The sequence below is a fragment of the Diuraphis noxia genome, unplaced genomic scaffold (genome assembly GCF_037042655.1).
Source record: "Diuraphis noxia isolate RWA-SAM2 unplaced genomic scaffold, SU_Dnox_SAM2 contig0004, whole genome shotgun sequence".
Taxonomy (NCBI): domain Eukaryota; kingdom Metazoa; phylum Arthropoda; class Insecta; order Hemiptera; family Aphididae; genus Diuraphis; species Diuraphis noxia.
Window position 1 is genome coordinate 41,017,395 of NW_028301714.1, and position 15,213 is coordinate 41,032,607.

General features: G+C 25.9%; 1 protein-coding gene across 2 annotated transcripts; it reads right to left on the reverse strand.

Moving 5' to 3' along the window:
- Positions 1 to 531: 531 nt before the first annotated feature.
- On the reverse strand, positions 532 to 15,148 carry par-6 (partitioning defective protein 6). Of its 2 annotated transcripts, XM_015518194.2 has the most exons (6): positions 15,019 to 15,148; positions 14,760 to 14,931; positions 14,471 to 14,696; positions 4,236 to 4,363; positions 3,906 to 4,172; positions 532 to 3,594 (listed from the first exon to the last, which is right to left on the reverse strand). In XM_015518194.2, exons 2-6 carry the CDS (start codon positions 14,805 to 14,807, stop codon positions 3,334 to 3,336), a joined length of 930 nt encoding a protein of 309 aa, XP_015373680.1. In that variant the 5' UTR covers positions 14,808 to 14,931; positions 15,019 to 15,148; the 3' UTR covers positions 532 to 3,333. The 2 variants fall into 2 exon arrangements, with proteins under 2 accessions (XP_015373680.1, XP_015373681.1); XM_015518195.2 differs by having other exon boundaries at positions 14,760 to 15,103.
- Positions 15,149 to 15,213: the final 65 nt, after the last annotated feature.

The window sequence follows — 15,213 nt, forward strand, 5'->3', positions numbered from 1 at the left end:
TCTACCTAAGAAAATAATGACTTACAAATTTTAAACTTTCCTTGTAAATTTTTGTTGTATTAATGTAACAGAGATTGAAATCCAGTTGATTTATTCAACTAGTAATCAAAGCACCATATATGTTTAAGTGCCTTACAGGGTCATCAGGAATGTAGGGAGTTAATAGTCCAGTACACAAGTAAATTGTGTAGGTTTTGTTGACAGAAATTAAATATTTTATTAAAGAAGGTTGGCCATTTTTTGGACAAAAAGAATAGAAATGCATGGTTAGATATATAACATATGGGAATTTAATGAAAACCGTTGGTCTGGAAGATTTGGATACAGTTCATGTTGGATGATTTGACTGAACTTCAGAGCTGGATTATGTAGGGTTATATGGGTTTGAGAAACGTCTTAATTAATACGGTTACCTTAATATATTGTAATTAAGATTTAGATGTCTTGAGAAAAGTTTGTAATAAGGAATTAAAGTTAAAATAAATCCATTGTTTAGGGAGAATTTTTTGTTTCAGTTGTGAGAAGCTCATATAAGTTGCAGTCTAAGTGGATTTATTTTTAAATAATTGAATACAAAATACAAATATAAGAATATTGGGCAATAAACGCTCCAAAAATAATAATAAATCAAAAATCAAATACAATAATAAGAACATTGAAAATATTCAATTATTAATTAATTAATAAAAATAAACAATAATACACATAATACATAAAATCGGTAATAAAAATGAATTACTTATTACACTTAGAAAAATAGATTTTTGTATACCTTAAATATAAAATAATGTTTTATACAGATTTATTGATACCAATTAAATACATAATGATATTCCTTATGTAATTTTAATAAAAGTTAAGATGGAAAAATATAACTATTGCACACAATATAACTATTAATTATTATAAATAAAATATTTAAGACAAATATTACAAACCTAATATTTTTCTTAAATTTTATATTGTTTAAATGTGTATGATAAAATAATTTTTTACTTTCTATTATAATTTAAATACAGACTAGGTATAACAAACAATATTATACAATAATAATGATGTATGATATATTAATATTATTTTATTTGTTACATAGTTGTAGGGATAATAAAATTAATTTGCACTTCAATATGTGAATTAAGAAACATAATTTTCATTAGTACATACAGTAACAAAATGAAATTGTTAAGCTACAAAATGTAATAATAATAAAATGTCTATTATGAGTTTTTATTTAACTAATCTATAATATTATTAATTTAGTTTTAAACAAAATGTTTTAAATGCATTTGCTACTAATCTTATTAAATCAGTAAAATTAATAAAAATAATATGTGATTAATATTGAAATAATTTTTGTTATACTGTTTTAAGGAACTTTAATTATAAAAACCTTATCAACAACTATTTACAAAATTTGTTAATAGTCTATCAAGAAATAATAATTTAACAATATTGATTTTACTTAGTCATTACTAATGAATTAAATGTTTTGCTTATCTATGATACTAATTGAAATTAATATAATAATTAAAATAAATTATTTAAAACAGGTTTATGATTTATAAACAAATTGTATTATATTTAATTCTGCACAACTATTTATTTTTAATGGACATTATTAATAGAATAGTTATTTTTATACAAACATAATATATTTGTAAATTTGGTATGTTCACATTCAAAATATATTTTATCAATACAGTATATTTATTTTTCAAAAATGTTTTACTAAACAAATATTTATGTTCATTTGTTTAGATTTTTAGTTAATATAAAAATATTAAACTATATTATTAATATTTATTACAAAGAATAAAACATTAACAATGATTAAAAATATAAAATTATTTGGTAGTTTTTATGTGTGTGATAGTTTATCAGTTTTTTTGGACACTAAGGGCCAGTTGTACCATCTACGGTTAAACTTCAATTATGCTTAATCAGCTGATAGCAGATATTTAACCGGGCAAATTCAGCTAATTAAGCTCCGGTTTAATCGGAGATGGTACAACTGGCCCTAACATGTAATATTTATAATTCCAATAATAATAATAATAATAATAATAATAATAATAATAATAAAAGTAATAATAATAATAATAATAATAATAATAATAATGACAATAATAATGATAATGACAATAATAATACTATGTAATAATGATGATCAACACAAAATGACGTATACAGGAAGTACATTTAACATTTAAAAAAAATATATCTATACTCTGTTCAACTTAAGAAACATGCTCGGCAGCCAATTGTGCTCACCAACATCAAAACTTACACGATAGCTCCACAAATGGTTGTATCAGTATGAGTACAAACCCTTATGGCTTGACCAACCTCTGATAAAAATTGGTCATCGCCTTACATGTTTATTAAGTTGAACTGAATATTTATCTATAATGGACGGATATCTGTTTGCAAACTTTAATTAGTTTAGATTGTAAGAAATAATACAAATCAATTTTATCAAAAATTATTTAAATTTTTTTAGTCAGTATTTGACCTATAGTGGTAAACTACAAGTATATTAAATATACTAATATGTTGAGTACATGTAAGTTATAAAATAGTGTGTAATAATATCACAAAACCAGTCACTAAATGTACATATATTGACAAAAATTGACTATTTTTTTTAATGAAGAAATAATTATATTAGCTCAGATTTAGGAGATAAAAAAAAATATTTACTAAGAGGAAATTTGTCTATTTTCAGTCTATGTAATATTTATTATGAAATATTGGAATGATAAGGTTATAAACTGATTTTTTTTTTTGAATACGTATCATTTCATAAAAGTGAGTGTTATGAAATTTGTTTTTGAGATCAGAAGGAAAAGAAAAAATTGTTGAACTAGGGGATTTTTATATTATTAACAACAGAAATGTAGTAACTTTATTTAATAAAATGGTTTTTACCAGAAAAAAATTGGTTCAAATGTTAATTTTAAATTGTTAGCATAAAACAAACATCCACAAAGATTTTTTTTAATGTATAATTTGAGCTATGAAATATTTCAGTTAATAGAATCTATCTAGCTTAGAGCAGTATTAAATTGAATGTCACCCTGTAATAATTTGTTAGTATTAATTGTTTGAGTTTAACTATTTTATAAAACACATATACTACACTATGACTATTAAACATTTTAAAACATGAAGTGGAAGACAAATGATCTAACATCATAAATAAAACTAACTCTTTATTATTTAATTTATTTGGAATGCTATTGTCCTATTAATTTAACAAGCTCATCATAAGCTCATTTATTTTTTAGACACTTGGTTAATTTCTTGAGAAAAAGTGACAAGTACCTTTTATTCCTATGGGTCTGCAGTACTAGTAGACTCATTTGCTACTTGTAAAGCTAAACCTGCAGTCAAATCTACCACTTCATCTTGGTCATCTTCTTCAGAGGTGTTAACTGTGGTAGCGGCACTATGCGCTGATTGTTGTGATCCACTAGATAACTGTGATGTTCTTGATAAAGAACCTCGCCGGGGTGCTGACATTGTGGTTCGTTGATTAGCTGGTTTTACAGTAACAATCAAGTTATGACTATTAGCTACCATCATATCTGTTACCTAGATTAATGATAAACAAAGAATATTAATAATACTATAGAATATATCAGGATTTATTGGTAGTATTTTTTCTCTCTAAAAAACACTTTTAGGCACAGTAAAAAAGCTTAGCAAGTTTTAAGCGGCATTGATAATATGGCACAAATAATAATGTTTTAATACATTGTTTCTAAGCTTTTAATTATTTTTTAAGGAAAAAACAAAGAACATTCTAAACATGTAAGCTAGCAACTATTTTTGGAATGGATTTTAAGTATAATTTTTATTTTGAATTTATCTCCTTTATTGATGTTTAAAATGTTTGAATATACCTGGTCCAAAGTTTTGCCGGCCACTTCAATACCATTAACTTCTAAGACCTCATCATTGACAGCTAAAAGCCCAGTACTTTCTGCCAAGCCTCCTGGAACTAATCTGGAAATAAAAATACCAGGAACCTTTTCCACACCAGAAGGACTAACTCGCACACTAGTGCCATCTCTAATATAGAAACCTAATGGTCGTTCTGAACCATGTTTAAGTAGTCGAACTCGGCGACATGTATCTGGAACTACGTCTACATCTATAATTGCGGACACCTAAAATCAAAATTATTACATACAAATTTGAAAATTCTTAACATGACAAATAATTTATTTTACCTGTCGAAAATCCTGAGGGTTTGATATCCAAAGATGTTTTGCTTTGCTAGGTGTACCACCCAAAATTGATGATATGATATTGCGAGGCCTGTATGTACCATACCCATTCAATTCTTCAAGACTTTCACCTGAAATTAGAATAAAATGATTTAAGATTAAGGTGCAATTAGTTTAATATAAATTAAAGTATTTAAAAATCAATATGGTATGAGCAGTTGTCATCAGATCGGCACTAACAGTTAGCATAACATTTCTTAAAAAACTTATATTTGGATTTGTTGATTCCACTTTTCTTTTTATTGTTTTTTTTTTTCTGGCACTACCTTATTTTCTTCTATACCATCTTGTCAGTCAATGATGACCATATTGTTGACTTTTGAGCAACTTTTAAATGATTATGTAAACTAAATAAACTTAGTTACTTTAAGAAGATTTAATACTGTGATTTTCTATCTCTCTAACACATGTGTACTATACATATAGGATTTAAGATGTGTTCTTTGTAAAATGCATTGATTAATATAGTGAAGCGATAAGAATTTTGAAAAAAAGATTTGAATTTTTGATTTTCATTCTATATGACATGATATATAACTATTTTTTAGTTGATATTTTTTAGTAAAACATTTTTAGGAATTTAGAAAATAATATCAAAAAGTTATCAACATTTTTCTCAACTAGTCTTGAAGAAAAATTCAAATTAATTTTTTTTAAATTCTTATTGCTTAATTTGTTCAACCAGTAAATTTAACAAAAAACAAGTCTAAAATCCTATGTCACGATAGATCAGGTAACTGTACAATTTTTGGACAAAAATATTCAATAGACTTTTAATATACCTATTTTTTTTCTATATAAAATGATTTAAATTTTTATATAAATCTATAATTATATCTCCTGATAAAACTTTATTTATTAATACATAAATATTCTATTGAGACAATTACATTGTATTAAGATTTAGGATAGGATAAATTAAAAAAAGAGATACCTTCACTGTACACATAATAATTAATTTTATATACAATATTTTTTTTAAGACACAATCTTAAACCAAGCTTAATTTAGAACATTGTTTTCATAATATTATCATTTAAGATATAATACAATGGTTCATTATGAAGTTTTAATTTATAATCAATGGTATATAAAAAGAGCATATTAAAAATATTCTATACTTATCACAGTATAAGGAATACTATTTATTTATTTACTTAATTATTATACTACATCTATTATATAGTTATTATCATATACCTAAATACAAAATATTTTAAGCTTTATAATTATAGTAACAGATACAATAACATTTTTATGTGTCATAATTATTAATACATTTATTAGTGTCATGACAAATTCATTTGTAATTTTACTAATGAGTTTAAATTATTTATTATTACTATTTATTGCTATTAGCCAAATAATTAACTTTTCTCAAAAAAAAAAAAATAATAATAATAATAATAATAATATAGGTAATCTATAATAATTAAGAGTTAGGTAGGTAATTGCAAATAAATGTAAAATATGTTTTAAACATATTATTATTATACATAAATAAATTTAATATCAACACAAATAAAATTATATGACATAATTGCTGCTAGACACTTAGATATTATTTGAATTGCTATTTATAAATTTTAGATACATTTCTTTAAAGTAAAATACAGATATGTAATTTTTATATTAGTTTCCTAGCGGAGTGATTGAATTAGTTCTACAATGATATGTGTTGAATTTTTTTGCAAATACGTATGTTTATTTATTATTCACAATAGAATTTTAAGTTATTTATATCAAGAACTTATTCACATTGTCATACAACATATTACTATTAACCTATTAGTGAATAATGGCTAATAATATAATAATTATAATTATGTAATGTATGTAATTATTTTCAAGCAAAAATTAGTTCAACATACTTCATAGAAAAATGAAAAGCAAAATAAATAGACATAAATAATAAACCACTTTTAGAAAAAATATATAATGCTAACAGACCTACTCTGCTCATTTGTTTTTCATTGTATAGGTAAAATGATTTATCATTGATTACAAATTTAACAACAATTACAGCGACCTACTCAGTTAAGAGGTACTCTCGATACCTATTCCATCAAATAGCAGAACAATTTCTCCGTTTTTTACAATTGACAAACAAACTTATTATATCTACCTATCTTAATATGCTCAATAACAATAGATGAAAATAAAATGGCAAATGTATAATATTTTGTAGTTTTACTAAACATAAGCCAAAAAATAACATAGAAAACTATCAAATATAATTCTTGAATAAGATAAAGAAATTTCAAATTAATATGAAATCTATTGTGAAATATGAACACAAATCATTAATTTAAAGGGTGTACAAATATCCAGTTAAGTTATTTAACAAATTATATGTTGGCAGGATCTGATTTTCTGAATTATAGCACACTAAAAATTGTGTGGTCGGTTATGTGTTTTGTAGTTTTATCCAGAAATACAATATTTAGACATATATAAAAGATTATTCTTCTCTAGCTCTATATCAGAAAAAAAATAATTGGTTATAAAATAAACCTGAAAATGTTTACCAAAAAATTATCTTGTAATAGATTCTTAATATCAGAATTTGCTAATTATTTGTTTTTCACAAGTTTCAAATATGAAAATAATTTTTATTGTGAGTTGCCTCACATCTGTGAAGGTCTCTTAATCATTGCCATAGATTACCCGTCGGTATGAGCATCATGTACAGTAGCGCAACTAGGGCTAAAATGTTGGGGAGGGGACTTAAGTCCCTCTTGATATTATCCAAAAAGTAACCCATAGAGGCATTACCCCCCCCCACATCATCTTTTATTGAAAATATTAAAATTTATACAAAAAAAACCCGATCTTGGTTTACGGTGAAGTGTCAATATGTGTTTGTCCTCCTCACAGATGAAACTTAAAAATAAAAATAAAATAACTTATAAGAATTACAGTTCATTTATAAAAGGCTTAACAATATTTTAAGTAACGATTGAAGTATTAAATTAATTTTTTTTGGGAGGGGAAGTTATACCTAACGATTTTGGGGGTCTAACCCTCTCGAGTTCCCCTCCCCCCGTTGCGCTTATGAACATGCAAGAGACGTTTACCCAGGTTACGGGTAAGAAAACGCTCTGTAACACATAGTCTTGTTACAACAAGATGACAAGGAGATTCAAGTGAAGGAATCCAAAAACCACGCAAATTGAACCACACTGGTGTGTTGAGCGCATTAACCTAGGCTCAGCCATTCTCAGAACTGGTAAAAAGAATAAAACCCAGAGCTGAACAGATCGTCATAGACGATAGGATCACAAGTATGAGACAATTGAAAAATGGAGGAGCGATAATAAAGGTGCGAGGAGATTAAGAAGCTGTGAATATGAAACGAAACTAAAGAATCAATGTGACCGAAGAATTCAACGTAAAAACAATTAAGAAGAAAACTGAAAGCCGAAAGGACTAATCAAAATTAGAGACATGGGTATACTTAATATTAAATAGAAGTTATCAGAAGTAGGTATTAGATATGAATTAACTTAGCGCCATTTGGTGAGACCCAAAATAGATTAATATTGACTCCGAAGCATTCTGTAATTGAAGCGGAAAAGTTGACGAGAATACGAATTGAGTCGACAACGTCAAGAGCGAATCAAATGCTACTGATGGGACAGAGTTCTCTATGAAAAACTGCACTGAAAATTTATTCTGGAGCTTTTTTTAAATATTTTTGAATCTTATTTATATGTGTTCGTAAATTATGAAACATGCCGTATTATAATAAACGTATTTTACTGTGTGGTATATAGTATATACATATATATTACATATAAATATATAATATATAAATTATATGTACCACATATCTGAGCAGCATCAACAATGTATATATATTATATATATATATGTCAAAATGAGTAATTTCATACTTGGATCGTAATTATAAAACGGAAAGAACTCATAGAACAAACAATATATGTATTGTTATTATATGATGATTTATCATTCTGCACATTCATCTATAGAAGACACTAGAGAGCGAGTGTAAATTGAAGATTTAAACTGAAAACGACCATGGATAGAAGCGGGAAATATAATATGGTAGTATTATAGTTTAAACTATATTTAAGTGTTAATTCAAGAATGACTTCAAAAAGTCAAAAGATTCAAGTGCTCTACCGTATCCTTATTATGCGGCCTATATTTAGTGTACGGGTGTGAAACATGGCCGCTAGATAAAATACAAAATATAACCACTAATCTACGAAAGAAAAAAATAGGAAAAATAAATGGTCCATACCTATAGACAGTAATACTAGAGAGTGGGGAATTAGAAACAATAAGGAGATTATAAAGAACACTTCCTACTAGTGAAATAAAAAAAAAACTACCGGGCTATGCAAAAATTCAACACTCCTGCAACTGGTAAAATACCGTTTGGACTCCCCAGCTGAGGTAGGAAAATCAAATAATGATCGTACATTGGAAAAAATTGGTAAATTTTAGATAGTGACAGAGAGAGATGGTAGAAAATATGTTTATTACTATAATCGTAATGACTGATAACTACCAAAAATAATAAAATACCGATATCAACCTTTGTTATATATTAACGGTTTATTAAAATAGTCAAGCAAGAAACTCATCAGGTTCCTATGCGAAAGAATTCTTGGAGAGTTTACGAACCTTCCATAATAAATTATCAAATGCAATATACAAAATGAGGAAAATACGAAAAATATTGATATACCCAACGGCTAAGATCGTATTAACTATGCTATAGTTCTACGAGAAAATAAAATTCCTATGAAGGCCATGGCTGCAAAGATGAATTCCACATATTAAAAAATATAATGACATATAATATAAGAGTTTAAGTAATATATTGTATTCTTGTTTATATATTACTGTTTTAAAATGTTTTTCCACATAATGCTTGAAAATTATAAAAATTATAGCGCTCCAGAGCATCCAATAAGTACTTTAAAATAGCCGGTGTTAAGTTGTGTACATACTGATAGATATAAATATAAGACAAACAAGTTTTTTTTATTGCGCCGCAAAATAATATTAATTATATATTTTTATGGGCATGTATATACACGTTTTGCATTTATCTAATATATTATTATCATACGATAGCCGTTTACAAGACAGTAGTCAATCGACAATCGTCAACGTTTAACTAATCGAAAATACTAAAAAGGTTGCGAGTCTTATATATCCGGACTGCAAGAGACTTTCGACTGTATTTCGAAGTGTTGTATAAAAACAATCGACAATATAATAAAAATAATAGAAAACCAGTGATTTTTTACTTGAAATTAAAAAAACATCCTATCCTCGCGTCCTTGTTTAAATGGTGAGAAATAAGGTGTAATTTGTAAAGCAATATAATAGGTATCAAATAAAATAGGTAGTAATAACTAATAAGCAATAACGCAATAACTAATATAGGCTGTTCATAGTGAAGGTACTCGGCAATCGCCAATCGGTATATTTTGAGACATGACTCACTAATCAATAATCAGTGATCATCACAGTTCATTAAGACCAAACACCCAGACATTTTCCGTCGCCGAATATAAAATTTATCGTAATGGCAAGTTCCGTTGCATTTTTCAACGGTCAATATTTTCTGACGACGCGCGTATAAGAGAAAAAACCATCGAATAATGACTATAATATTTAGAAAACAAAACTCGTTTACGTGAGAAATTCCCTTGGATTTGAACTGTCAAATGTTAGTTTCCCTTCTTCCTACCTACGATCCGTAGTTCCGCATCAATTAAAATTCTTTACCAACAACTAAATAATTACACATTACTGGCCACTGCCATACACAAGTACTGTCGTTAGCTCCTTGAAGAGTCATGAAAGAGAGAAATAAAATAAGCTACTCGTGTTTTGTAGGCATATATTACCAATGACTACGAATGTCGAATAACGTTTTTTAAAAGAAATATAATTATACTAATAACTAATATAGTAATATAGATTATCTAGTTATTAAATAAACTATATGGAAATAATCAAAAAGTATATTGTACATAGCTGATAACCAGTGCTAAAATATCGAAAAACGCCCTTTCAAAAAATACATTTATCTACAAAATTTAAATTTAAAAAAAAAACGTCAAAAAATACTCCAAAATAGATAAATAGAAAATAGTTAGTTTATTGTGTACTATGGTCTATGAAACATATTTATATTTTGGAAAGCATAGTATTGATCATTCCAGGAAAAGATGCAAGCCCTACTGATAAGTGATAACTAAATTTAAGTTTTAACTCAAAATAATAATAAACAAAATACAAATTTTTGTTTTAGTATTTATTATAATGTTTACATAATTATAATATTATACAATAAATGAATAAACAATACATATACAGAGATTATGAATACAATCAAAATAATTGTTTGTATTAATCATAAAAAATAAAAAAACACCCTTTTTTTATTCAGATGCCAAACCCACACATTTGTTTGAACTCTGAAGAAAACGCTTACTAGGAACAAACTTGTATATAATGTAATATATGAAAGGTTCATAATTATACTATTCAATATTCACCTCAGATAAAATAGACTGATAATAATATAAAAGACACATTATTTTCACTTAACTTTTCTTGAAGAGCTTTAAACCATAAAAGAAATATTACAATATACCGGTTCCAAATAAAATAACATAACACAATTAAAAATTTTGAAAGTAATCTTCAATGAAATTAAGTTTCATTTAAATAATGATAAAATATTTTATTAATTCTCATATCTTCAAATTAAATACTTAACACACCTAAAATTGCATTATTTGTATGTTCTAACAAAATAATTACATAGGTTAATTCATAATATTGATAACTAGTTTTATTATAATTTTGAGGGAAGAAGGTAGATTTTAATTCTACAAAAAAGTTATATTAGATTCTGAGCTCTCCAGAGAAGTATTTTTTTCCTATCATTACTTTTTAGAATATAAAAAATGATTCAATGTTGAGAATCGTTGGTGGTAAAAAATTGAGTCTTAAGTTAACTAGATGGATAAAAGAGGGAAATTCCTAGTTCTGAAATTGTTCAAATTTTGAATTTAATATAAAATTAAATCTAAATATTTGATTGAGGCTTGTTAAAATTGCAACTTTAAAAATGTTTTTAGTATCAAATACAATACAACCAAAAATACAAATTTAAAAACAGCTTAATTGAACATAAATTAGAGTCTAACACTAAGATGATATTAAGTATACCTATATAAAAATATACATTAAATTAAATGTTTATCTGTTGATAACTGGGTATTTTACTTGCAAAAACAATAAAGTAAAAACTATTTAGATCTATTTTCATGAATAAAATATTACATATCTTAATTCACAAAATTTTATTTCAGTTTTTAATAATTTAAATCTCATTAGTCAACAATTAAATTAAGAATGCAATGTTTATTATTATATATACTAATATATAATTTGCAAAAATCATTTATCTTAACTTAAATATATTATAATATTTGAAAGTTAAGTAAATAATTTCAATTCCTATATTTTAATTTATGTTATACTTTAGATTACAAATAAAAATTGTATTATCAAATTATTAGTATAGTAAATACTTTGATTATTTTAACATTATTTATGTCAACTCGTTAAGCAAAATAAATATTATATAATTGATGGTCGTGACTATTGAATTGAGAATATTGGCATAAGCAAATAGTATTACAAAATATAAGAGAAAACAGGGAAAAAAATTAAAAATAAAAGTACATGAAAGTATGCATAAACTGAGGAAAAACATAGGAAAGTTAAAACAAATATAGAGAATTCAGACATTAGTTTAAACCTGGAATTCAAAGGAAGTATAAGGAAGTCTGGTGTACAAATAAATTAACTAGAAAATAGCCCCCTGAAAACGTAATTTCTATAATTTCTATTAAGTTTTTCTCACTGGAATTAAAAATAAAGTTAAGAATTAAGTTACTTTGAAATTTTATAAAAATTTAAAAATAAAATGCTTAAATAGGGAGTTGGATCTAATTATAAAAAATACTTACATTAGAAATTGGAAAATTTCCACTATAATCTCGACTATTACTAGAAATATTATCATTTTAAGTATTATAATTTATAAACTTTTGATTAGCATGTTAAATATTTTGAGAGAAATTCCAAAAACAATGAAGTAGACATAATTTTTATAGAAGACACAGATAATTTAGATCTAAAGAACCATATTATTAAATAGTATATATTTATTAAAAAATATTATATAATATAATTGAAAACTTCAAAAATCAATAAAATGTTGTTAATAAAATTTGGTTTAAATTTAAAGATGAAAATAGTTCCAACAGGACTGAAGGTTGTTACCAATAAATTTATGTAACAAATTCACAATCTATATGGGTAACCATATAAGATTAATAAAAAATAAAAACCATAATACATTCTACCTACTTAATATATTGTATTTTAGACTAAATTAAAAATATTATGTTTAGATTTTTTTACTGGAAACTCACAGAAACTCCCCCCAACAACTGCCAACTAGTTTCAATGATTCTCAGAACAATGGAGTCACTTGTTTAAAAATGATTGTTTATCCTAAGACAATGGAGATTAAAGAGCGTATATTATAGGGGTACCTTTAGATGAAGTGTTGTGGTTATTGAAATAGAATACCCCTGAGTATGTAGATCTATAGATTATAAAAGACGGTCAAATTTTTTTTTTTAAGCGTGTATTATAATGTTAATTTTTAAATGATATAAGGTTCTTATATTAAAATTAAGTAATAAAAATAATTACCAATTAATATTTATCAATAAATTTAAACTTAGAAAAAGATTAGTGAAATTTTTCAAGTAAATTAATTACATATACCAAATCTATTGAAAACTACTACCTATAAACTTAGCGATAATGTTTTTTAAGACTATTGAAAAAATTAATAAACATTTTAATACAATTTCCTTAACTCTAACAATTACTCAAAAATTTTCAACTAGAGTGAATATTAACTCAGCACTTCAATTTTCATAATTATACAGGATTACAGTAGGCACAGGTAGTGCACATTTATTTTTATTATAACAAATTAATTAATACTAATTAATGATATCGCAATTGGATTTAATAATGTTTAACATTACAAAAAACTTCATTCATTTTTTATAAAATGCAGTATTAAGTCTGAATTTTATATTGTGCCATTTAAAGCGCATAATATGAGTTTTAAAAATAGTAGTATAATATTAGTAGTATAATATATTATAGTCAAATAAATAAGCATAACAATTCTGAAGTTGAATATTGGATGTCAATTATAAAGCATAATAAATGTGTCTTTAGTCTATCACACAATGTGAGCAACATTTTTTCATCAAGCACCATACAGAAGACGTAAACTTAAACCCGGAAATATCTATAATCAAGCTTTTAAGCCAATTATGATTCAATGTTTCCAACATTACTAGAGAAACCCAAATAAAGCATAAGAGGTGTTAGCTACTCAGTTAAAAATCATATAATTGTATTGGTAGAATGAGAAAATATGAAAAATAAGATTTTATTACAATTATTACTTCCGCACTATTTTTTCCATAACTATAGATTCAATACAAGATGTAAGGCAAGGTTAACCAACTTGGAATTCCTATAAATATTAAAATAAAATATTTTACTGGATTTTATACAGCGGAAAAAATACGGGAGAAGTAATGGAAAAATAGACAATTTAAGAATTTAAAAATAATGATATTAATATTGATAATTGTTGTTGTGGAATGAGCCAGTTTATGAAAATGTTAAATAATATTACAATTAATGAGTGTAATAAGGACAAAGAACACAAATCCATATTCAAAAATGTTTAAAAAGTTAAAATAGATATAGGCCCTCCAATAAAACTGTATCTAAGGGCTTTATAAAACTTAGCTAAGCCATTGTAATCTCACATAATTATTTTCCATGATACATACTAAGACTTAATATTTTTTAGTATGTATATTATGCCGTTGGAAATGATAATAGGTACATAAGATTACAGTAGCGTAAATTAAGTTTTAATAAGCTCCTGGATACAATTTTATTGGAGGCCTTAAATCTATAGCCTAACCTACTAAACATTAGTTTCATACTAAAAAATATTAAGCTGAAATAAGCAAATGATAACATTTTTAACTTAATCCATGAAATCTTACCTTTACGCTGTACAATTATCCTTAACAATGGTTTGGCAGTTAAAACTGCTCGTCCGAGATTATCATCATTGTTGATTGGTAATAGATCTCCATCCTTTGGATCCGTATATGACAATACAAATGGCACTTCAATTAACTTATGTAAACGTTCAATAAGAATTCTGAATTGTTCATAAGTGCCAACGTCTGTTTTGGGTAACGAGATACGACGGAACTCGGCGTCAAACTGTTGAAAACATGAAACTGTGTAGTTATTGTAAATAAACTGATTGTTATTTATACCACATACTTTGCTTTTTATTTCCAACTTTGTCATCATTGGACGATCTAGTTCCATCTAAGTGTCAACTGCTAAATGACGGTGTCATTATATCACCATCTCCGCGATGATGAACTCATGGGCCGTTTAAAACAGCTTGAAGGTTCAAATACACCTGTTGCACAATTGCATTACTAGCCCACTTCAGGGCGAAAAAAAAGATGTATCAATATGAAATATCACTCAAATGAGACAATATCAATAGAGATGGGTAGCTACTGCTACTTACTAGGCAGTAGGCAGCAAGCTTTAGGTACTTAGCGACGAAATCAACTTGAGGAAGGAAATAAAAACACGTAATTAAGTAAAACGCTGTGGCTAGACAGTAACTACTTATTACTAATACGGGTAGGAATGATAACAGACGGCCCAACAGTGCGGCTACAGGAGAATATGTTAAACTCCCGCTAGTTATCAATATCGT